General features: G+C 32.3%; 1 protein-coding gene across 14 annotated transcripts in view; it reads left to right on the forward strand.

Annotated features, from left to right (window-relative positions):
• Nucleotides 1-23,788, forward strand: part of LOC130904046 (disco-interacting protein 2) — a 255,151-nt gene that overhangs the window by 194,063 nt on the left and 37,300 nt on the right. For 3 of the 14 annotated variants that reach the window (XM_057816563.1, XM_057816557.1, XM_057816556.1), the window contains exon 2: nt 3,173-3,526. The exons of the other annotated variants lie outside the window; for them this stretch is intronic. In XM_057816563.1, coding sequence (XP_057672546.1) covers nt 3,379-3,526 — 148 coding nt within the window. In that variant the 5' untranslated portion in view covers nt 3,173-3,378. The remainder of the gene's footprint in view (nt 1-3,172; nt 3,527-23,788) is intronic. 14 annotated transcript variants of the gene reach the window in all.

Consider the following 23,788-nt stretch of genomic DNA (forward strand, 5'->3'; position numbering starts at 1 on the left):
TCAATTTAGAAGAGATTTTAGAATTAGTTCGTAGGTACTGGAATCTGCGAGCAGATTTAATGCTAGCTAAAGCTATATGAGGTGGGTTTTATCAAAATACAAAAACTACTAGCTTTGTATTAACAATACGTAAAAGAAAAGGAACAGTGACAGAAATATGTGGCCTATCATCATCATCATCTATCAGCCATCTTCCATCCACTGCTGGATATAGGCCTCCTCTAGTTCAAACCATCTATCTCTATCTTGAGCTGTAGGGATCCAATTTCCTACAATTTTCTTTACATCGTCACTCCATCTTGTTGGCGGCCTGCTTCTACTTCTCTTATCCATTCTTGGCCTCCACTCCAATATTCTTTTCGTCCATCTATTATCCGTCATTCGGGCTACATGGCCTGCCCATTTCCATTTCTTTTGGGCTATAATTTCAATAATGTCCTTAACGTTTGTTCTTCTTCACATAAGAAGAATGTGGCCTATAAGCATAGTAAAATAGACTACGAATATGGAAAAACCAACACCGCAAGACATTAAGAAATAGAAAGGCAAATACTTTGTCGTCATCAGTTTTTAAATTGCAATTCTTCATATATAGTAAGTTTCTTCTTCTTCTCCTTCTTCTTCTTCTTCTTCTTCTTCTTCTTCTTCTTCTTCTTCTTCTTCTTCTTCTTCTTCTTCTTACGTTAGAACTAGGTCCTGTATTTTCATCAAGGGTTTGCCGGGAGTAATTGGGATGCTGAGGACCAGCTTTCATACCACCTTATAATTGGTTGTCCAGGAGGTCGAGTTGTGTCTGGTCTCTTTTCCTTTGCAATTTTTGCTAATCGTTCATTTGGCATTCTGTCAACATGGTCTCTCCATTCTCTTCTGCGGCTCCTTGCCCATCTAACTACATCCTGCATATCGCACCTGTTCCTTATTTCTTCATTTTCCTTCCGATCGAGTAACGTATGTCCTGTAAGTTTCCAAATCACTGAAATTCTACTTTTCTATATAGTTACCAAATGAATTGAGGGCACTGATCTTCGTCTTCGCTTACCTAATCACTCATTGATCCGCATATACGCAAATCTTAATTAGTTTTCATAACGCTGTGCTGCTGAAACTCACTATGTGCAAAATCCGGACTATAGGACGTATGAGTTGAGGATTATCGAGTGCAATTTGCTGGTTAAAATCCGGCATTGTAATGAAATATCTTGGCCCACGTCTCGTGACGTATTTTGGTTCGTATAAAGAGAATTTCAGAAATATCAAAGCTGCCCCCATTCGCTCATTTTTATGGTGTTCTATAATCAATTTTGTTATCATTTAATACATATACATACATATTTGTTTAACAATTTAAAACATATAAAGTCCATTGAACTTGTAGAAAACTAAGCAAAAGCTTTGTGATTGTGAAACGTATTGAAGCTGATGATGAAGATGATACAGCGAGTGTAAGACAATGTTGACATAAATCAAATTTTTAAAGATTAAACATTTTTGTTACACTGACATTTTTGCGATAAAAATGTGTATTTTATTGTTGTTTATGAATATTTATATAAAAATAGATGTTCGCAAATGAGGAAGTGTTTGGAAGTTAACTTTCATTATGCTTTCCATCAAATTAAAAACAGTCCGTTATTCCACTTTATCTATTTGTGTGTAGTAATCCAAATAAAAACTGCTGAGATAATGGTGTCGATATAGGAACTTAGATGTTTCTGCGTGATTATTGTCCATGTCCACACTAAAAACTGTTCCATTAAAGATGTGAGAACAGAAAATCCGTATAAACTGTTTTGATTTAATTATTTGCACTTTATTCTATAAAACAATTGTCACTAAACAATGTTGTTGCTTTAAAATATCAAATACTGGATCTGGCGTTTACTGGAGTTTGCTCATTTTTTTTAATTCCTCTTGTGAGTTGCTTCCCAATCTTCAGAATATACGTTTCGTTTCAAGTTTCACCAAAAACGTTCCAATTGGTACATTGGATTCTCACAACGTCTTTTGCATAAGGAGCAGTTTCCATGAATGGCCCATCCACAAAATTTCCTTCGGGATGCTTTATTATATCGGTTGAAGAATTTCCAAAAGGATAAATGTACGAGGATGCTCCCAGAAGTACCTGGTCCGACCTAGAGAAGGCGGTAGTTGCTTGAAAAAGTTGTGTGCATTAGAAAGTGTACGTACATGTTTGAAGACGTCACGTTGTTTAGTATTTGTTTGGTAGCCATCATTTGTATACGTGGAAAAAATTGGTTATGTGCATACAATTTTATTTGAATCGTCTTAACCCAAACAACATAAAATAGGAACTAAATTATACTCTAGGTGAGGCTGCTAATTCGCATTGCTCGACCAAATGAGGTGACGACTCCAAAAATCCACAATGATGATCACCAACTGAAAGTGCGCGAGCTAGCAGACATGGTAAGCATCTCAAAAGTGGGGTACATCGCATATTAACTTGAAATATGGACTTTGCTCACAATGGAACAAAAACAGTGTCGTGAAGAGTGTTTCCATCGAGAAATAAAGCCGAACTTTTGCACCGTTTCATAACCATGGATGATACTTCACACCCGAAACAAAATAACAATCAAAACAATGGGCTGAAGAGGCTCCAAAGAAGGCAAAGGCAGCTCTATCTGCAGGCAAAGACATGGCGTTGGTTTTTTGGAATGCGCGTGGGATAATTTTCATAGGCCATCTTGAAACATTCTATCGCATTTGAAATTACAGATCCCATTGAGCTCGTGTATATTTTTATGCGGTGAGATTATTCAAGCTTCCATTTTATTTTTTTCTTTCCCTTCTTTCACTTTTCACATTTTGTCCAACCATTACCTCCAAATAGTTTAATGATGATGGTTTTGAACATATTTGAATAAAGCTGAATGACCAATTCCCATTATGATGCAACACTGTTTGGAGGATTATTCTCCAAATTCAAACTTTCCATTAATGTGGAGCCGTGTGATTATTACTTGTTTGTTTATTGATGTTTATTGTTGGATTGTCTTTATGTAATAAAGATCTCTTATTGGAACCTCTTCGTACATTAAAAATTACGAAAATTAATTTGGAATTAATAGAGAAATCAAATTAACATAATAAAATAATTTTGGAATACGTTTTGTTTGTTTTTTTTTCTATTTAAAAAACATTTTTGCAGTGTAAATTTGATAGTTCAAAATAAAAACGCAACTATAAATATTCAACCCTCCAAATAGTGAAAGAAAATTAATAAAGACGGGGTCCAAAGTTCGGACAATAAAGAAAACTATTTTCTCAAGTGTTTGTTAAAAGTATGAGTTCGGGTGGTGCCATTTCATCTACAGCATCTCGTTGTTATTATTGTTGTTATTCTCCGCTATCGTGATGGAGAATTTGGAAGACGTAATCGCCAGGGAAGAGGCAGAAAGACAACAAAGTTTGAAAGATTTGGAACAGTTATACGAATGGCTGCAGCAATTCGAGGATCCGCCGCCGGCTCCCCGGCCACCGCCGCCGTATCAATTCAGAAATGGTATGTTCACCAAAATCATTTCCTTATTCACTCACACGATCACTTATTTATACAGTTTGTCTCATTTAATATAAGTGCACATCATTTTTACCAGAAAATTCATACCAGAATATTAGATACACTGTATTTTATGATTTTTTCCTGTAATTAGACCATGTTTTTATGTAAATTGGAGGAGTTAGAGCTGGCAACACCGCATTTTATGATATTATCATCCACCAACAATGGCGAAACAGCGAAAGATTGTTAAAGAAAGTTTAAATGGTCGACGTTTCCCGAAGGAGCATGGGATAGATGAAGAAATTCATAATTCTTTAAGAATATCCCAAAAGATGAATGGTTTTAAGCTTGTGAAAGCTTTAACGCGTTAATGTTGTTTTCTTGTTTATCAAAATGCGAGGGTAGTTTTCATCAGTTCTGGCAGCAGGAAAATCGAATAAAGCATAGCATCAGGTAGCAACTTGAGGGGTTTTAGCTTCAGCACACTCCCTAGAATTTATCAGTACGAAATCAAGATTTCTAAAAGCTCCACTGCGAATAATTATAACATACTCTACAAAGTGAAGGGGATCTTTGCGTGAAGTAGACCTTTTAAGCATATTGTTATAAATATGATAATTAAAATGTATGGGATGAAGTTTCCTAATGAATCTTAATGAATTAACAGTAACAAAGAAAAACTACAGAATAGAAACATTCGAAAAAAAAATTTACTAATAAATAACTTATAGTCCATAATGTTTCTTTGTAATTATAAGGTTATGATTCAGTTTTTATGGCAATATTTTGTCGCTATAAACATGTTTATGTTACATAAATGTAAAATCAATTTAATCTTCGACACCTACGCGAAACAGAAAGGTCAAAGGTGCCATATTTCTACATTAAATAAATAATCCTCTGTGATCTGTTAATTCCCAAATAGGGAATCCTTGTGACATTGTTATTTCGATTAAAAATTTAGGTTACTTTCTCTGACGTACGAGGTTAGTCCCAAGTCTACCTTCATACCTCCGGCGAATAATATCCATTTAATTTAATAATGCATTCCTAGCGGTGTTTCTACATCCTGAAGAAGTCCTGGAAGATAAATGTGTTACGAACTGCATTTTTAATCTGGTAAACTGTCTTTTTGTCAAGCGCGGATCCAGGAGAGGTCGTAGTGGTCATGACCCCCCTTAACCTTGATTAATTAACTTGATTTTTTTGTTTTTTATAAAAGGGCGTAAGTAGGAATATGTAAAAATACATAAATTACTTGAAAATCCTAAGAAGTAGAAGACATAAACTAATTAATTTGAATCAAATCAAACTAATCCAAAAAAGACTTAGAAGATGGTCTAGACGAAAGAATCAAATGTCTGTAAAAGAACTAGTAAACTTAAGAATCGACTCACTCGAAGAGATAGACGAGAAAGTTGAACTAGTGAGGGAAGGCAAGAAAAGTCGCAGTTCTTTTGGAATCGTTCGAAAGACGAAACAACAATACACAGTATCCTGACTGACGTTGTGATACATGATGAGGAATTGAGGTTTAAAGTAAAAATTGCGTAAAATTCGTTATTATGCTGTCAAAAACGACGTAATTAACTTATATTTTGTGGTTAAAATGCCATGTCTTTGAGGGAGGATTGGTTTGTCCCTTTCTCAAGCCCCTTTCTTGTTACTAAACTTTTTCCAGTCACGAACAACAAACTAATACGTCCAGTACGGAATTTTGCACATCAACGAGTTTTTAAAGACAAATTCATGACGCCCATGTCCCATGGAAGTTGTGATGCAGAGATATGGGGATACTTTTTGCACAAACCTCGTATATAGTTGGGCGTAAACTGTTATTTTCGTAAACTATGTTAGTTGGTTAGAAGGGGACAACGACTACCTCAAATCTCAATTTTTTTGGATTTTTTATAGGAATACAACAAAATTTCTACTCGTCAATACTGAAAAACAAAAAGCAATTATACAAAATGGAGTGAATGGATGGATTCGACAGGTCATATATCTGAATCGAGACACTATTTATACATTCCAAATAGTATTTAAACTATTGGAACTATTCCATATTGCAAACTTTCGCTGTATAGTCTAATTGCGTGTTTATTACACTTTTAAAGTGTTTGATTGCTAGGTCATTCTTTCCATATTGTAAAATTAAGATTGTGAGAAGGTTAATTTATGGAGGTCGCCGGTCAAGATATTGAGTAATAGTTATAAAAAAAAAATAACAAGATTATTCTCTTTAACCTACAAATAAAACGAAAGTTTTTTATTTACACAAGTAGTAATAAATATAAAAATAACTTTAACTGTTTTTAAATAATGAGTCATTTAAATAAATCAAATCGCGATTTACATTTTTTAGAAAAATTTATTGATGATTCTGTAGTATTGGCGAAAAATAATTATCATATTACTAACAAATAATGTTCAAGAAATTAATCTCCTATCAAAATTGAAATATCATGTTATAAGTAAGCAACTACGTACAATTCAATTACGGATTCTATATAAAAATTATCGGTAATTATCTAACAATTATCCCCCACCCCCTATCGACTTGGGGTAATGGGGAGTGTTAGAGGAAGGTAATTACAATATATGGAAGATGGAGTTAGCCCTCGGTCATTGTTTTTGAGTTTGGTTAGGTTAGATTTGGTTAGATTAGGTTAGGTTAGGTTCATGTGACGCGATGTTCGCTAAGAACGGTTCCACATGCGTCGGTGGAGAAGAGGGTGGATTTTTAGCTGGTAGGCGCCCGGTTAACGGGCGAATCCAGTACATCTGGGACACCTCCCCAGAAGTCTTTTGAAGATTTTCCCATCCACAAAAAAAAAGGTTAGGTTATGTTAGGCTATGTTATGTTATGTTAGGTTAGGTTAGGTTCTACTCAAGAACACTATTTATACAACATCTTTTCGTTCTCTTTCAACACCCCCACCCCCGCCACACCTTGGACCCTTTTTTTACCCTATTACACATAAAAAAACAGTTATTGAAATTTCAATTTTTCCATATATATTTTTCAATGATAAAGTAATAATTACTTATGATTACGTCAATTAACAATTGTAATTGTTCATAATTTGACTGAATTCATATATTTTTCACATATTATTTTCACTATTTAGCTTTATTTTGTGTTTATAATTCCGGAAATGTCAAATTTTTATTCTTGAACCCTCTTCTTTAACAACGGATAACCGACGGCTGGAATAATTTTTTTTGTGTTCAGTACACTTTTCTTTATTACCCCCCACAACACCAAGTCGATACGGGGGGATGATTTTTAGATAATTACCAAATTATCTTCTTCTTCTGTTACTTATCCGCTATTATCGGATGATTTTCGTAGACTTCTCTATCCGCCGCTGTAGCATAAGCTTTCTCCCAACTCCCCGTTTATCCTACCCTCAACTGTGAGTTGTAAAAGTCAATACTTTAGGCATCCGAGTATTTGACCCAAATAGGCTGTTTTTCTTCTGTTTATATTCTTCTCTCCTTCTTCTTAAGATCTCTTCATTTTGTCAATCCATGGTACTCCTAGCACTCAACGATAGATCCACATTCCGAAAGCTTCCAATTTATTGATCTTTAATCTGTTTCCAAACCATAAAGCAATACCGACTATACGTAACATCTAGTGTACCGCGTTCTTAAAATCAAACCAATATCTTTGTTGGAGAGGATATTTCGGGCCAATCCATTTCTCACTCTGACCTCTCTCATCCTTCCAGTCCTCGTCCAACCAACTTCCGAGGAATTTGTAACGTTTTACCCGCTCCAATGCAGCATCATCTACCAGAAGTGTGTACGTGTGTATACGGCACTTTATCTTGTTGCTGTTTATCTTCAATACGTACCTTTTACCAACCCATTGTAGTCGGTATCTTATATTGTTTACATTCACTCGTCCATCTTCATTTTCAAGTGCTCCATTCAAGATGGATGGATCCTCCTCTGGTAATTGTTAAGTTATCTGTTGTGCCAGTACAAATTCTGAATATATAAGATCCGCTTCATCTAAATCCGTTGTTGTTAATATTTTGATTAATTTGTGATATTGAATCTTGTCAAAAGCCTTTTCGTTATTAACAAAACAACGAAAGACATCCTTCTTTACACATCGGCAGTTGATTTATCTGAATAGAGCTTCTTTTGTCTCCATTACATTTCTAAAACCGAATTGAGTGTCTACTTTGAAATTATCAGAGCCAAAATGTGGAAAGACATTGAGGAAGAAACAGGCGATAGCTCTATTACGGAAGAATTAAGAAGAAGACTTAGAAATGTGATCTAAGTCAAGTATGTACAAGATATATACTCTTAAAAATATGTTGCCCAATTAAACTCGATTCATAAATCAGTGTACCAAAAATTCAAATGCACATCATTATATTAAAAAAATAATAATTCGTTCGGGCTTATTTCAAAAATCTGAAAACGATTTCTGCGTTTCGTACGTATTTTCGCAATAAAAAGGGAATATCTCGGCATTTTCGGTTTAATAAATAAGATTTAATCAACTGCTTTGCACAGTTTAAAATTACACTGCACTTAAGGTATTTAAATTGCAACAGAAAAGAGGTTTTCCTCAAGAGGCTTTGTGTCAAGTTTCGGGAAACCAGCAACAGAATGAAAATTTAAATTAAAGCATGAGTTTTAGAATGAAGTGGCGTATTAAACTAAGAGTTTAAGGAAGTTTTAAAAGATCACTATAATCTGACAAGGAATTTACTTCGTAGTATGTCAAACTTTAAGGATATACTCAAAAAACTAGGTTAAGATTATGAGTTGAGTACGTTTTTGAAAACTCCTCAGATTTGATGACATTTTTTTATGAAGTTGATTTTATCAATGATGGAGTTGCTTCTACGATTTACGAGCGATAAAATATTGGAAATTATTTCACATCGAGAGTCATTACAAAATTCAAAAATCCGTTGCAGCGTTTATAGTCCAGGAACTAAGGATTTTAACCTAACACTAAAACCAACAGAGATTATTTTTGGTATACGAGCAGTTTTCGAATACTACTGTCAGGAAAAAAAATTGTTATGAACGCGAACGGCTATGGAAACTAGGAAAAACTCTTGGGAAACCCCGGAAAATTAGTATTTTGTCAATAACTTGGAAGGGGTTGAAAATTTTTATACAATGTATATGAACAAACTTGTAGAACGTCAAAATCTGCACAAAAAAAGATCTCTAAATATTTTTTCGAAAATGCTTCCTTCACGAGATAATGAGCTATAATTGATAGCAGATATAAGACTTGTGATGCTCGACTAAAATCTCTATAACTCCTTTCTTTTTGGGTGAAAAGTCCCAAAGTTAGCGGGATTTTGAGGGAAAATCCTTCAGCAATGGATTTATACAGCTGGTAAGTGCCGTCGAAAATCGTTTAATAAATAAACAATGTAATTTTACAAATTTTTTCTATTTGACTGAATTACAGAACAAACAGATACATTTATTCCCACCTTGTGTTTGGCCAAATCTTTCTAAACACGTTTTTTTTTTTATTTTGGACATTTTCTCTGATCGATGTTTTTGTAATTGAAGTAAAAATATCAAAATGTAGATACCTGAAAAGGGCCACTTGTCATTCTAGTCCCAAGATCCGTAAAAATGTGCAATAAAAAAGTTTTCATTCATCTTCTCTTACATTTTTCCGAAAATTTCCAAAATACATGGAAATTTATTAAATTTTTCTCACACGGTGATGACGATGATAATGTTGATATTAGAATAAAATAATGTACTTCGGGTGATTACCATTATTCAATAAATTAACACATGTTCAATCATTCTGGTTTGTACTAGTATTTTTTTCCTTCTAATTCCAATTTAAAAATTCCAATTTCTTATAAATTCCACTCGGTCTATATGATTTCATCTTTTGTCCCTCTTTTAAGAAATTGTTTTCAATTGATGTGGAACTATAGATAATAAAAGATTATGCTGCAATTTTTTGGAATGCTGGTCATGAATAATTCAAAGTCAAAGCTGTCAATTGTGTATAAACTTTATTACAATTATTATGAGAATTTGATTCCAGTTTAATCAAATCACGAATCCACACAGTTACAGCCCAATTTACTTGAATAAGCACGTCACAACTCTCGCACCAGGGGTCCATTACTAAAAAACAACACTTCAAAGCCACGTATCTCCAAAATGGACAATTTTGTTGAAAAAAAAAAAATGTAGATACCTTTATTGTGAGAATTTTCACGCTCTAAATACTTGTTACTATACATGAAACACACGAAATCTTCACAGCCAACCATGTTTTTGACGACCTAACCAATTTTCAAAATTTTTTCAGTGGTTTTCCCCATTTTCCATGGCCGCTCGCGCGCACAAAAATTTTTCAAAAACCACTTGTGTGCCAAAAATCATATCTATTGGTTTTAGTGTCAGGTTAAAATCCTTGGTTCCTGGACTATAAACGTTGTAACGGATTTTTGAACTTTGTAATGACTTTTGAGGTGAAATAATTTCCAATATTTTATTGTTTTAAATGCCAAGTTCTGGCCACAGCGCCTGGACTATTAGGAGAAAACAGGGGATGAAAAATAGACATATTTTTAAAAATAGTAAAAACCTTAGTCCGTAACTGTATTTTAAGTACTTATAATGCCACCGTTTTCTTATGGTGTAGCAAAAAACGAACCCCACAAATGAAGCCGTTCTAACAGTTCCATAAAAGAGAAAACAATTATAAATTATATTTTCAAGATTATCGTTCACAGTACGAGGAAAATATATTGTAATTATTTATACCAAAAGACCTTCCATATATCATACCATTTCATTCGTACAGTCCACAACAATAACTGATGAGTTAATCTCAACGGTCTTTTATGTTGTCAACAATATACCATCAAGATCGGTCTTACTGGTACGTTTTTATAAAGGAAAATAAATAGTACTCATTTAAATGCTTACCTCTTCCTTACAATAATATTTCTCGATTACGATTTGAATGGAAATTGAGCTCGTTTCGTTTCAAAACGAGATATCAAAAATTTATTGAGAAATTCTATCGACTGAACATACAGTCGAGTAGTTTTAGCAACGAAAACTTCAAAATATAAAGTTGTAATTATCTGTCGTGAGGTCCTCTTCTGAATTTGTAACACCAGGACGTGAAAAGGAAGTCGAAAGCATATAGGGGCAGCAGAACCAAATATCAGGATATTTGAAGCGATTTGTTCAAGAATTAATGAAGAGAAAACACAAAAAAAGGAATGAGATTATCGGAGTGGCCACTGGACATTGTAATTTTGACAGAAATGTTTATTGAATAATAATTGAATAACGGAGAATAGAAAAATCTAACATTTACTTTATCAGTGCCTTGATTTTCATCCTCATGTACTTTGACTAGCACCCGAAAAACTGACATGAAGTGGAGCGACAGAAAGGCGAGGCAGAGGAGAGTTTGAAGATACGAAGGCACCGTTCTCACTCTCTCACTTTCGTTTCCTCGTATAGATTCGGGGAGAGTGTGGATTAAGCTTTAGAAATAAGCTCCATAACGTCTAAACAGTTATGAAGTCGGTTTTAGAACATATTTTAATATTTAAAGGAAGTTATGGTGTAATAACTTACACCATCTTCTAATCTTCATAATCATCAATTACCGTTGAAAAATCTTGGCATACTTTTTCTTATAGGTGTGGCCCCTAAAGAAGAATTCAACATTATTTGGTTCTTGTGGATGGAAGTCAGTTTTAGAATAAATTTTAATGTTTGTAGGAAATTATGGTGTAAGATATTCACCTTCTAATCTTAATAGGTGTGGCCCCTAAAGAAGAATTCAACATTATTTGATTCTTGTGGATGGAAGTCAGTTTTAGAATAAATTTTAATGTTTGTAGGAAATTATGGTGTAAGATATTCACCTTCTAATCTTAATAGGTGTGGCCCCTAAAGAAGAATTCAACATTATTTGATTCTTGTGGATGGAAGTCAGTTTTACAATAAATTTTAATGTTTGTAGGAAATTATGGTGTAAGATATTCACCTTCTAATCTTAATAGGTGTGGCCCCTAAAGAAGAATTCAACATTATTTGGTTCTTGTGGAGGGAAGTCAGTTTTAGAATAAATTTTAATGTTTGTAGGAAATTATGGTGTAAGATATTCACCTTCTAATCTTAATAGGTGTGGCCCCTAAAGAAGAATTCAACATTATTTGATTCTTGTGGATGGAAGTCAGTTTTACAATAAATTTTAATGTTTGTAGGAAATTATGGTGTAAGATATTCACCTTCTAATCTTAATAGGTGTGGCCCCTAAAGAAGAATTCAACATTATTTGATTCTTGTGGATGGAAGTCAGTTTTAAAATAAATTTTAATGTTTGTAGAAAGATTTGGTGTAAGATATTTACCTTCTAATCTTAATAGGTGTGGCCCCTAAAGAAGAATTCAACATTATTTGATTCTTGTGGAGGGAAGTCAGTTTTACAATAAATTTTAATGTTTGTAGGAAATTATGGTGTAAGATATTCACCTTCTAATCTTAATAGGTGTGGCCCCTAAAGAAGAATTCAACATTATTTGGTTCTTGTGGAGGGAAGTCAGTTTTAGAATAAATTTTAATGTTTGTAGGAAATTATGGTGTAAGATATTCACCTTCTAATCTTAATAGGTGTGGCCCCTAAAGAAGAATTCAACATTATTTGGTTCTTGTGGAGGGAAGTCAGTTTTAGAATAAATTTTAATGTTTGTAGGAAATTATGGTGTAAGATATTCACCTTCTAATCTTAATAGGTGTGGCCCCTAAAGAAGAATTCAACATTATTTGGTTCTTGTGGAGGGAAGTCAGTTTTAGAATAAATTTTAATGTTTGTAGGAAATTATGGTGTAAGATATTCACCTTCTAATCTTAATAGGTGTGGCCCCTAAAGAAGAATTCAACATTATTTGGTTCTTGTGGAGGGAAGTCAGTTTTAGAATAAATTTTAATGTTTGTAGGAAATTATGGTGTAAGATATTCACCTTCTAATCTTAATAGGTGTGGCCCCTAAAGAAGAATTCAACATTATTTGATTCTTGTGGATGGAAGTCAGTTTTAGAATAAATTTTAATGTTTGTAGGAAATTATGGTGTAAGATATTCACCTTCTAATCTTAATAGGTGTGGCCCCTAAAGAAGAATTCAACATTATTTGATTCTTGTGGATGGAAGTCAGTTTTAGAATAAATTTTAATGTTTGTAGGAAATTATGGTGTAAGATATTCACCTTCTAATCTTAATAGGTGTGGCCCCTAAAGAAGAATTCAACATTATTTGGTTCTTGTGGATGGAAGTCAGTTTTACAATAAATTTTAATGTTTGTAGGAAATTATGGTGTAAGATATTCACCTTCTAATCTTAATAGGTGTGGCCCCTAAAGAAGAATTCAACATTATTTGGTTCTTGTGGATGGAAGTCAGTTTTACAATAAATTTTAATGTTTGTAGGAAATTATGGTGTAAGATATTCAACTTCTAATCTTAATAGGTGTGGCCCCTAAAGAAGAATTCAACATTATTTGGTTCTTGTGGATGGAAGTCAGTTTTACAATAAATTTTAATGTTTGTAGGAAATTATGGTGTAAGATATTCAACTTCTAATCTTAATAGGTGTGGCCCCTAAAGAAGAATTCAACATTATTTGGTTCTTGTGGATGGAAGTCAGTTTTAGAATAAATTTTAATGTTTGTAGGAAATTATGGTGTAAGATATTCACCTTCTAATCTTAATAGGTGTGGCCCCTAAAGAAGAATTCAACATTATTTGGTTCTTGTGGATGGAAGTCAGTTTTAAAATAAATTTTAATGTTTGTAGGAAATTATGGTGTAAGATATTCACCTTCTAATCTTAATAGGTGTGGCCCCTAAAGAAGAATTCAACATTATTTGATTCTTGTGGAGGGAAGTCAGTTTTACAATAAATTTTAATGTTTGTAGGAAATTATGGTGTAAGATATTCACCTTCTAATCTTAATAGGTGTGGCCCCTAAAGAAGAATTCAACATTATTTGGTTCTTGTGGAGGGAAGTCAGTTTTAGAATAAATTTTAATGTTTGTAGGAAATTATGGTGTAAGATATTCACCTTCTAATCTTAATAGGTGTGGCCCCTAAAGAAGAATTCAACATTATTTGGTTCTTGTGGAGGGAAGTCAGTTTTAGAATAAATTTTAATGTTTGTAGGAAATTATGGTGTAAGATATTCAACTTCTAATCTTAATAGGTGTGGCCCCTAAAGAAGAATTCAACATTATTTGGTTCTTGTGGATGGAAGTCAGTTTTAAAATAAATTTTAATGTTTGTAGGAAATTATGGTGTAAGATATTCACCTTCTAATCTTAATAGGTGTGGCCCCTAAAGAAGAATTCAACATTATTTGATTCTTGTGGAGGGAAGTCAGTTTTACAATAAATTTTAATGTTTGTAGGAAATTATGGTGTAAGATATTCACCTTCTAATCTTAATAGGTGTGGCCCCTAAAGAAGAATTCAACATTATTTGGTTCTTGTGGAGGGAAGTCAGTTTTAGAATAAATTTTAATGTTTGTAGGAAATTATGGTGTAAGATATTCACCTTCTAATCTTAATAGGTGTGGCCCCTAAAGAAGAATTCAACATTATTTGGTTCTTGTGGAGGGAAGTCAGTTTTAGAATAAATTTTAATGTTTGTAGGAAATTATGGTGTAAGATATTCACCTTCTAATCTTAATAGGTGTGGCCCCTAAAGAAGAATTCAACATTATTTGATTCTTGTGGAGGGAAGTCAGTTTTACAATAAATTTTAATGTTTGTAGGAAATTATGGTGTAAGATATTCACCTTCTAATCTTAATAGGTGTGGCCCCTAAAGAAGAATTCAACATTATTTGGTTCTTGTGGAGGGAAGTCAGTTTTAGAATAAATTTTAATGTTTGTAGGAAATTATGGTGTAAGATATTCACCTTCTAATCTTAATAGGTGTGGCCCCTAAAGAAGAATTCAACATTATTTGGTTCTTGTGGAGGGAAGTCAGTTTTAGAATAAATTTTAATGTTTGTAGGAAATTATGGTGTAAGATATTCAACTTCTAATCTTAATAGGTGTGGCCCCTAAAGAAGAATTCAACATTATTTGGTTCTTGTGGATGGAAGTCAGTTTTAAAATAAATTTTAATGTTTGTAGGAAATTATGGTGTAAGATATTCACCTTCTAATCTTAATAGGTGTGGCCCCTAAAGAAGAATTCAACATTATTTGATTCTTGTGGAGGGAAGTCAGTTTTACAATAAATTTTAATGTTTGTAGGAAATTATGGTGTAAGATATTCACCTTCTAATCTTAATAGGTGTGGCCCCTAAAGAAGAATTCAACATTATTTGGTTCTTGTGGAGGGAAGTCAGTTTTAGAATAAATTTTAATGTTTGTAGGAAATTATGGTGTAAGATATTCACCTTCTAATCTTAATAGGTGTGGCCCCTAAAGAAGAATTCAACATTATTTGGTTCTTGTGGAGGGAAGTCAGTTTTAGAATAAATTTTAATGTTTGTAGGAAATTATGGTGTAAGATATTCACCTTCTAATCTTAATAGGTGTGGCCCCTAAAGAAGAATTCAACATTATTTGATTCTTGTTCCTTTACATCTGTTGGGAAATTAAGTCGGTATGAATCAGTGCAGGTACTCTGCGATCTGATTACCATAAACAAAACTGATGCACTCAAACTAGTTAACTTGTCATATAACTTAAATATATAAATATAACAGAAAAGAAAACTTATTGTATACAAACAAATGTTTATTCGAAATAAAGAATATAAAATTGAGAAATTGTTTTTTAAAAATGATATTGTCCAAGTCGCCGCTGGTATCCTTAAAACCTGGTTCTTAAATTTTCGTCAGCCATGTGTCATTGACTTTTAAGAAATTTCCTTAGAAATAAATATACTAATAATCCCCAAAATGATGTTACTGTAGTTGAAAAAAATCTCGTAGCATTTTCCCACACAATTACTTTTTGAGAACAAATTTCCAAAAATTGGGAAACCGTACGAGAACAGCTTCGACCTCTACTTCCACGGCTCCCTCGTTAGATCATTTATAAGAGTACAAAAATTTAGGGCTCACCCTGTACTTGTCAATGACAATATTAGGAAAAGGTATAATTTCTGATATTTGTTTACTATTTACCCCGTATATACCAAAATGTAGGAACACCGTTATCTATCTGTTTCACGCATATGCTTCCAAAGTACTTTTTCTAACGATTTTTTTTTTAATTTAGATAATTATACAGTACTTGTTAGAACTGTAACCCGGAAACGGTCTCGCATCTCTCCCATCTCTTTTTTGCCACAATTTACAATGTTTAAGCGATGACATCTAAAAACAACAAATCAAACTAATTTCCTGTAATAATCCGAAGATGATAAAAAAAGGAACTCTGTGAGAACCGAGACCGTACATTCCTTGTATTCAAGTTCGGGTTTATTTGTATACAAAACCGTACGGAATCATCGATAACATCTTGCTTTTTATCTATCGTATGTTGGAACTAACGATGCTGAAACGCCCTCGCTTACCATGAAACAATCGCTAAATTTGGTAAAACTACTAAATGAGAATAATTCCCATGCGTTATCTAATGCCGAAGAAGTATTGTAGTGCATTGAAATAAGAAAAGATTCAAATCCCGAAAAGAAAGTTGAATGCTTTTGCAGTAAATTTTCACGATTCAATAATTTTCCGTCACACTCCTGGTTGATTTTCCTTAAAGTACGTGGATGTTAACGTGTTAAACTTTGACGAAGAAGTAGGCTAGTTATTGACTTATTTGTAACGTGAAAATGATACTGATCCAGCAAAACTATTATTGATAAATCGGCTTCTAAATCGCTTGATCCAAGTAAGAATTTCTTGGTGAAGCAGAATTATATGACAAATTTTGTCATATCGTTGCTCTTTCCAGCTTGTGTTTAACCGTTGCGAAGCTTTCTTATACGATTCCGTACTTAAAAAGCTTCGTAAGTAACACTAGCAGCAAATATCCTGGTTACCAATCCAATAGAGCCACTAAAATCTGTTTTATTTGCTTCAATGACCCTTCCAAATAACAGTTGCTATCTCACTCATCAAAAAATGCGTTTACATGAGATAACGTCTAATGAAAATATTTGTAAACATAATCCCATAACTTTCCCAAAACTTTTCCGTCCAATGAAACTGTTTTTGTCTTTTTCTGGCTGTTTGATGAATCAACTCAAAACATCGACTCATTTTGCTTAAACGACGTTAATAATGTCTGATAATTGAACCTCTTTTAACTACATTAAGATTGCCACAATCGATTGGTCATTCTATTTTAATATTTCCACTAGTACACAACATTTCTACCACTAAACTTATATCTTCAGAGTCTTTTTTATGGGTTTTAGGACTATCCACACAATTTTCTTCACTTTCTTTTGATTCTGGACGTTGTGATGTACTTGTTAAAACATTTATAGATTGTTTGGTCGAAATAACTTGAGATTTTACATTTTCCATTGAAATAGTTTTGATATTTATTTGTACATCTTCAGATTCATTTTTCTCAATACTATCAGTTATTTTAACATTGTTTAAACATGTTGCTAATTTTGTTGAGTCAGTATTAACAAATTTTGAATCTAAAAAAATAATTTCATTTGGTAATATTGTAAATTTATTGTTCAAAAATATATCTGAGGATTTTTGAATGTTTTCTAACAGATTTTCTTCATTATTTCCGACAGATCTTTTTCTTTTGATAAATCTTTTATGGCTGTAGTTTCTTCATTCATCTGTGTTATTTGTAGACAAATGGACATCGAAATTTATTACATCTTCATCTAGTTTGACTATTGGTGATTTCATATTCCTCCCTTCACCTTTTTTAACCACTACATTAGGAGTACCACAAGCTTTTGGTGTTTCTAATGTATTTGTAATATTCTCACTTATAGACAATATTTCTAACACTGTACTTCCTTCTTCAGAGATCTTCCTAGAAGCACTATTTACACATTTTTCATCTCCTTTACAATATTCTGATGTCTTTGTTGAATTACAATAAAATGTTTCAACTATTTCTTCATTTTCCTCAATTATCAAAGTTGTTTGATCATTATTCAAAGATGTACAACAATTTGAATCATTTCCCTCTAGTAAATCATCGTTCTGGTACTTTAGAATTGGTTTGAATTAGTCAGTATACGGCAAATTCGTTTTTCATTTTAAATTGGATTACAAAAATATGTGACCATATTTTTTCAAATGGTCTGAAGACATATCCAAATACCTAACAACATTTAAAATGATTTGGAAATTACTTTTGCTAAATAATAATTTAGGGAAATCTAAAAATATATTAAAATGTTTTAGCCAAGCTAGAATGTACTGAATTGTTTTAAAAATGAATATATATCGAAAAATAAATACAGTGATTTACATTTTACTTTGCGTTTGTCTCAGAATCTATTGGAAATTTTTAGCACAGTTTCTACAATAGATGTTAACATCATTGGAGCTATAAAAACCAACATAATCTCAAAAAAAACCCAATTTTTGTGACCTTAAATAATTTACGACGCAGACACGAGATTTTATGAGACTTTTGAAACAACTTTTCGAACGCCGAAATAAAGGTTTATTCAAGTTTATGGCTTATTATCTCCCAGTCCGACGTTGACCCCTTTTTTCTGCTCAAGTGACTGGACTGTTATTATTTTTAGAACTAGAATCGATAATATAGAATGTTGCTTCCAACAAACTAAAACATAATTTATAATTAATTGGAATTTTACTTAAACATCTTTTATAACATAATTTAAACTTCAAAAGTGAATCTAAAATTGATACGAGGAAAATTTTAAAGTACGTAATGAGATAACCTAAAAGCGTTTAATGGGTTGCTATCGAGGAGCCGATCAGATTCTATCAGTTTTGTGCCATTATTTTTGGTTTAACAACAAACCAATTGATACTGAATATACTGAAGACGATAACCTGGTTATCGAAACGCCAACGGTTCCAGAAATTCCAACTTAACAAACCAATTATCAGTCTGATCACTTGATTGATTCCTCGAACAATTTGTATAAAAAACTATCGTTATTTATGTCGAATTCATCTTCTTTCTTCTGTAAAAAGAAATAACTTATAAGATAAAATAATTAGTTTTGGTTGGATGCAATGGCCAGTGATTGTTTTACATTATTTTGACCTTTCCATGTCAAGTGACCTTCATACTTGTAAAATGCTTCAACTTTTGTTAAAATTCGTATCAATCACACTTCAAAATATTAATATAGTTTCGACAAATAAAAAAAAATTCTATTTTTGAGACAAGAAACGAAGAAACAACTAATGGATTGATTGATATAGACTTTGATCTATTTACGTATCATCTATCGAAACAAACTGTTTTCTACGACTGGTGTCGAAGGCATTGGCCAAATCTAGAAATATATACACACCACATTTCAGTACAATATGTATGTCAAAAGTAATACTTGTTAATTTTTCTTTTCGAGGCTATTTTTCTTGAACTACTTAGTATCATTAAAAAATGAAATCCCGAATGACGCAAGGTCTTTCATAAACTGAATTGGTCAACAATAGGAAGGCTGAGATTTTTATTCATTCGTTAATACAAGGAAAATAAACTTTTGACATTGTTTTATGATGTGAATAGATGGTAGATAGTCAGAAAAATAGGCAGTTTATTATTTTGCTAATTATTCATTATAATAAATCTATTATTACTGAGCATTTAACGAGAAAAAACAATTTACTGGAAATTTTGTATGTCACGGAAACATTTAAACGACTTACAACCAATTATTATTAAAAACTTTATCAGATATATCTATCAGGTCAACAATAATATTAAATAACACTATTCAGGTCGTCATAAGCAGATTTGAAATGAAAAAAAATTCATACTATTTTTATAGTTTTTACGAAATTTTCTTATTTTTTTGAATTTAAACAGACTTATGAGTCAATTTTCTCCCAAAAATCAATTTTACATTGGAATTCATTACAAAAAAAGAAGAATAAAAATAAGATTGGCTCCTGACTTATATTTTCTATTGATAATAGCACCATTAAAAAACTGTTGCGCATTTGTTTAGCTTTCTGGTTGTACATCAAATTTTTACTCCATCCTCCATCTTTTCTTATTAATATTATCCAATATTAAAGTCCTCACATTCCCTACATATAAAGTCAGTTTTAAATATAATAAAGAAGAAGAAAAAAATTATAATAAATAATATATTTTCAATGATTTTCGATGGTTACAATCATGATTTATCTGAGTCCTTTGGGTAAAATACCCAGACCAATGTAATTTCAACGTCTTTATCCACTGTTTCCAAAATTAAGAAAAGAATACAATCCGCAATGTAGTGGATCACATGGAAGAGAAACTTATCGAATACCTACAGGGCTTTAGACGACTTAATACGTACTAAGACACAGACATTGAAGATGTACACTCAGTATTAGTTTTAATAAAAGCTAATAAGTGACATGAAAGACATGGAAGTTCAACAAAACTTGTAAAAATAGAAACCCATTTAATACGGCAGCCATTGAGTACAGGGCTATTTGAGATAAGCCTTTGGCTCTGACGGAAAAGTTTTTTTAAACAAATTATTTGATCTAATATTAATTTTCATTAAAAATATTATTTAAAAAATCCCCTAATCCTATTTCCCATAATTAAGGGGGTGCGTCTCGGCACGCTCTCCGTCAGTAGTAAAAGGATCCGTCCACCTGTCTAGCGAGTAGCTTAACTTCGAAACTTACCTTGTTATTAATTCGTTGTCGGTTCCAAGACCGAGAAATTAAACTAACAATAAAAAAAATCAAAAGCGACATTATGTGTATATAATTATGTTATTACTTAAAATCATATACATATTTTTTTTTATTGTCAATCAAATAAAATTGTTGTAGGAAATATAATAAATAAGCAACCTTTTAGATTTTTTTTAATAAAACGTTTATTATATGTACAATTTTTCAAAAACTTATTTACTAAAATTAACATAAGAAAATTTATATAAATTAAATTAAAATTATATTTACAAACAATATACTTATGTACTACAATTACAACTCCATATTTTTATGAAAGTTCACGAAACAGTCAATTAAGCACAAGGGGGATTTATTTGGACAGGCCGGGCCGGAGTTTTTCTTTGAGGAATGTTTATGATCATATCGTATCCTAACTTCTAAAACTCGATTAAAAAATTGAACAAAAATATCCTGCGAGAAATATAGAAACGATATTGTTTTAAAAGTTAGAATAAAGTGATATCAGAAAAAATAAAAACAGAATGTTTTATGGAGAAATATAACCCAAAACTTGAAAAATAACTAAATAAACCAAACAAAGAATTTAAAAATGATGATAATTCTAAAAATGGTCTCAAAATAAAAGTTTGGTCCAATTTGCAAGAATCTTTATCTACAACTTGTGAAATATACAAAAATAGTTTCGTAAAATTGACTGAACGAAATATTGAAATTAACGATTTAGTTATTTACTTGTCATTTTTCAACATGATTTTACTTATATACAGGTTGAATTTAAAAATTAATAACTATAACAAAAGTAAAATCTACGAAAAATGTGTTTCACTTACCTGAAATTCAATTTAAAAAAAAGGCACACTTTCACTTGTCCGATTTTAAAACGGTAAACGGCGTATTGTACACTGTCTGTTCGAAAATCACGGAAGTACAAAGCTGAGTCCTTTGGTTGTAACGGATAGTTTGAGGTCTAGTCGTAAAGCGAAGGGAAACGAGCGCGCCGGCACGCGCACCGTCAGTGGGTAAGAAATCGAAGAGCGCGCCGGCACGCTCTCCGTATTAAATGGTTAAAGATTTAGAAGAGGTGTGACAGACACTACCCCACATTAAAAACTTTGTTTTTTATCTAATCTAATCTGTTTCACTCTTCATCTTCTCTAGCTTCGTTTAAAGTTCCTGCTTTGGATTGTTAACGTTCAAATTACATATAAATCAAGCTTCTTCCATTTTTTGCTGTCGGTTTAATAAATTACTTTTCTACTCGCAAATTTAATTAACCATAAAAAAGTTCTGTGGTTTTACCGACTTGTTTATAACACCTTCAATAATCATCGTAGTTCACAAGTTTGTGCTTCCTTCGGTCAAATATTTTTTCGTGATTTATAAAGTACGCAGCTCACCGAGGAATGATTCACGGTTTCAATGGATGAATAAACTTTAACGTTTTATGAGTAACAATCGAAAAATTACACGTGCTGAGTACACAAATCCTAAAATAGAATTTCAATCAAATGGAGCAATAAATATTTCTATTACAGAATGTTTTTGCCTTCTATTCCATGTTGATAAATTCTTATATTATAGAAATAAATGCACGTAAACTCAACAACGTTGCCAAAGTTTACAAGTATTATTGATATAAAAGAAATTTGTATTTTGAAACTGCTTGTCGCCTTATTTGAGTTGAGTACACCAATTTCTAGTACACTAATAGAGTAAAATATATTTTGATAGACTTAAAGAAAAGTCAAATTTTATCTCCCTTCCAAAAATTACTAAGAAACACTAATACTAAAACAGAAGAGACCTAAAATCAAGAACAGTTAGTAATATATATTTTGTGTTACAAGATTTAGAGCTGTCAACACTGTATTTTTAAAAGAACGTTTCATTTTGTCTTTCAACATTCAAACCAGCAGTAATTCGACAAAAAATTTTAGATCGTAATGATGTTTTAAAGCCGAATCATAATTCATTTTTCAAACCCTTCCTTTTTATTTCCCCCCAGGCTTCCTTTCTTCTGAAACTAATTCGATTAAAGAATTAACCAATTTGAGAACCAAAAAAGTGTTTTGATTTAATCTTGAAAATTTTTTCCTTCGGTTTTTCTTGGTTCAAACTTTGGATAAATGCTGTTTAAACCCAGTTTTATAGGTGCAATTTGGATATCATCAACTATTAGTCGTGGCAGCTAGACGGTTCCTGTTTAATAGCAAGTAAAAAGGAATTTAAGAAAAGCTGGATCAAGCACTTTTCATCAAACCATCGATGTTGTCTTTACATGGAGATTGTGAGTACCGCCATCCTATTCAAACCATCATCCAATTCAATTCAAAAGAAGCATTCGTCATACACATCAAACAGGGACTTTTTCTAAAGGCATTGGATGTTCCTGTATCCCCTATGGATGGGTGTCGTCCCAAATTTGAAAACTTTGACGTATAGGTTACAGCTGATCATGGAAGGGAAGATCTACCACTCTACCACTCAGCTTTTAAACGAAGTCTGTGAATAGTCTGTGAATAGTCTGTGAATAGTCTGTGAATAGTCTGTGAATAGTCTGTTAAGGTGGATCATTCGGATTCTGTTTAGTTCCAACTCATAAATATGAAATCTATCGAATAGTTGATGGTATTGAATTATTTCTATTAGTGTTGAACAATAATATCAATGGTTTACGTTGTTGTAGGTTTTCGGCAAATCGTAGCAAAATCTCTTGATCTTTGTACATCTTTTAGCCATTCTAGTCAAATTTCCAGACATTAAAACGTGCACATTCATACAAAAGTATGCAGCCAACTGTTTCTATAAAGAAATGTAGTGATCAAAACGATATAAATAATGAAAAATGTCATGCATTAAAAATAGAGTTTATCAGAACTGTTCATTGTAGTTTTTGAATTTAGTAAATGAAAATACATAATAATAGGCTATTTTTCAGTCCAAAGCTTTTTCATATTGGGTAGTGTTATCAAAATAAAACAACTTACATAGTAAGTTGTTTTCTTTTTATAACTTTTTCTTTGTGTTTATAATTTTTTGTTCGGTCATATGATACGTTCTTTCTCTATGACGTTTTATCTGAAAAATATCTCCGAGGAAGTAGTTCTAACAAAATTTGAGCTCTTACACGTCTCTCATGTCGAGATAATTCACAAATTTTTATCGCGGAGTTTTCTATTCTTCTTTTGAAAAGTTAACGACGTCTTTCAGCAACGGCTGGCTTCAAGCATTTTATTTGTTTCAGCTATTATTGTTATGTACCCACGGGACGCGTTAAGTGTTATCGTATTTCACTCATCCTGTTGTTGTTTCTATTTGAGAAACGCGCACCATCCCAGATATGAATATCATTTATATTACTTTTATTGAGGTTCTTGAACTTGATTTGTTCATTCATCTTGAGTTAAAATGCTACGG

Source organism: Diorhabda carinulata, chromosome 2, assembly GCF_026250575.1.
Source record: "Diorhabda carinulata isolate Delta chromosome 2, icDioCari1.1, whole genome shotgun sequence".
NCBI classification, from domain to species: Eukaryota; Metazoa; Arthropoda; class Insecta; order Coleoptera; family Chrysomelidae; genus Diorhabda; species Diorhabda carinulata.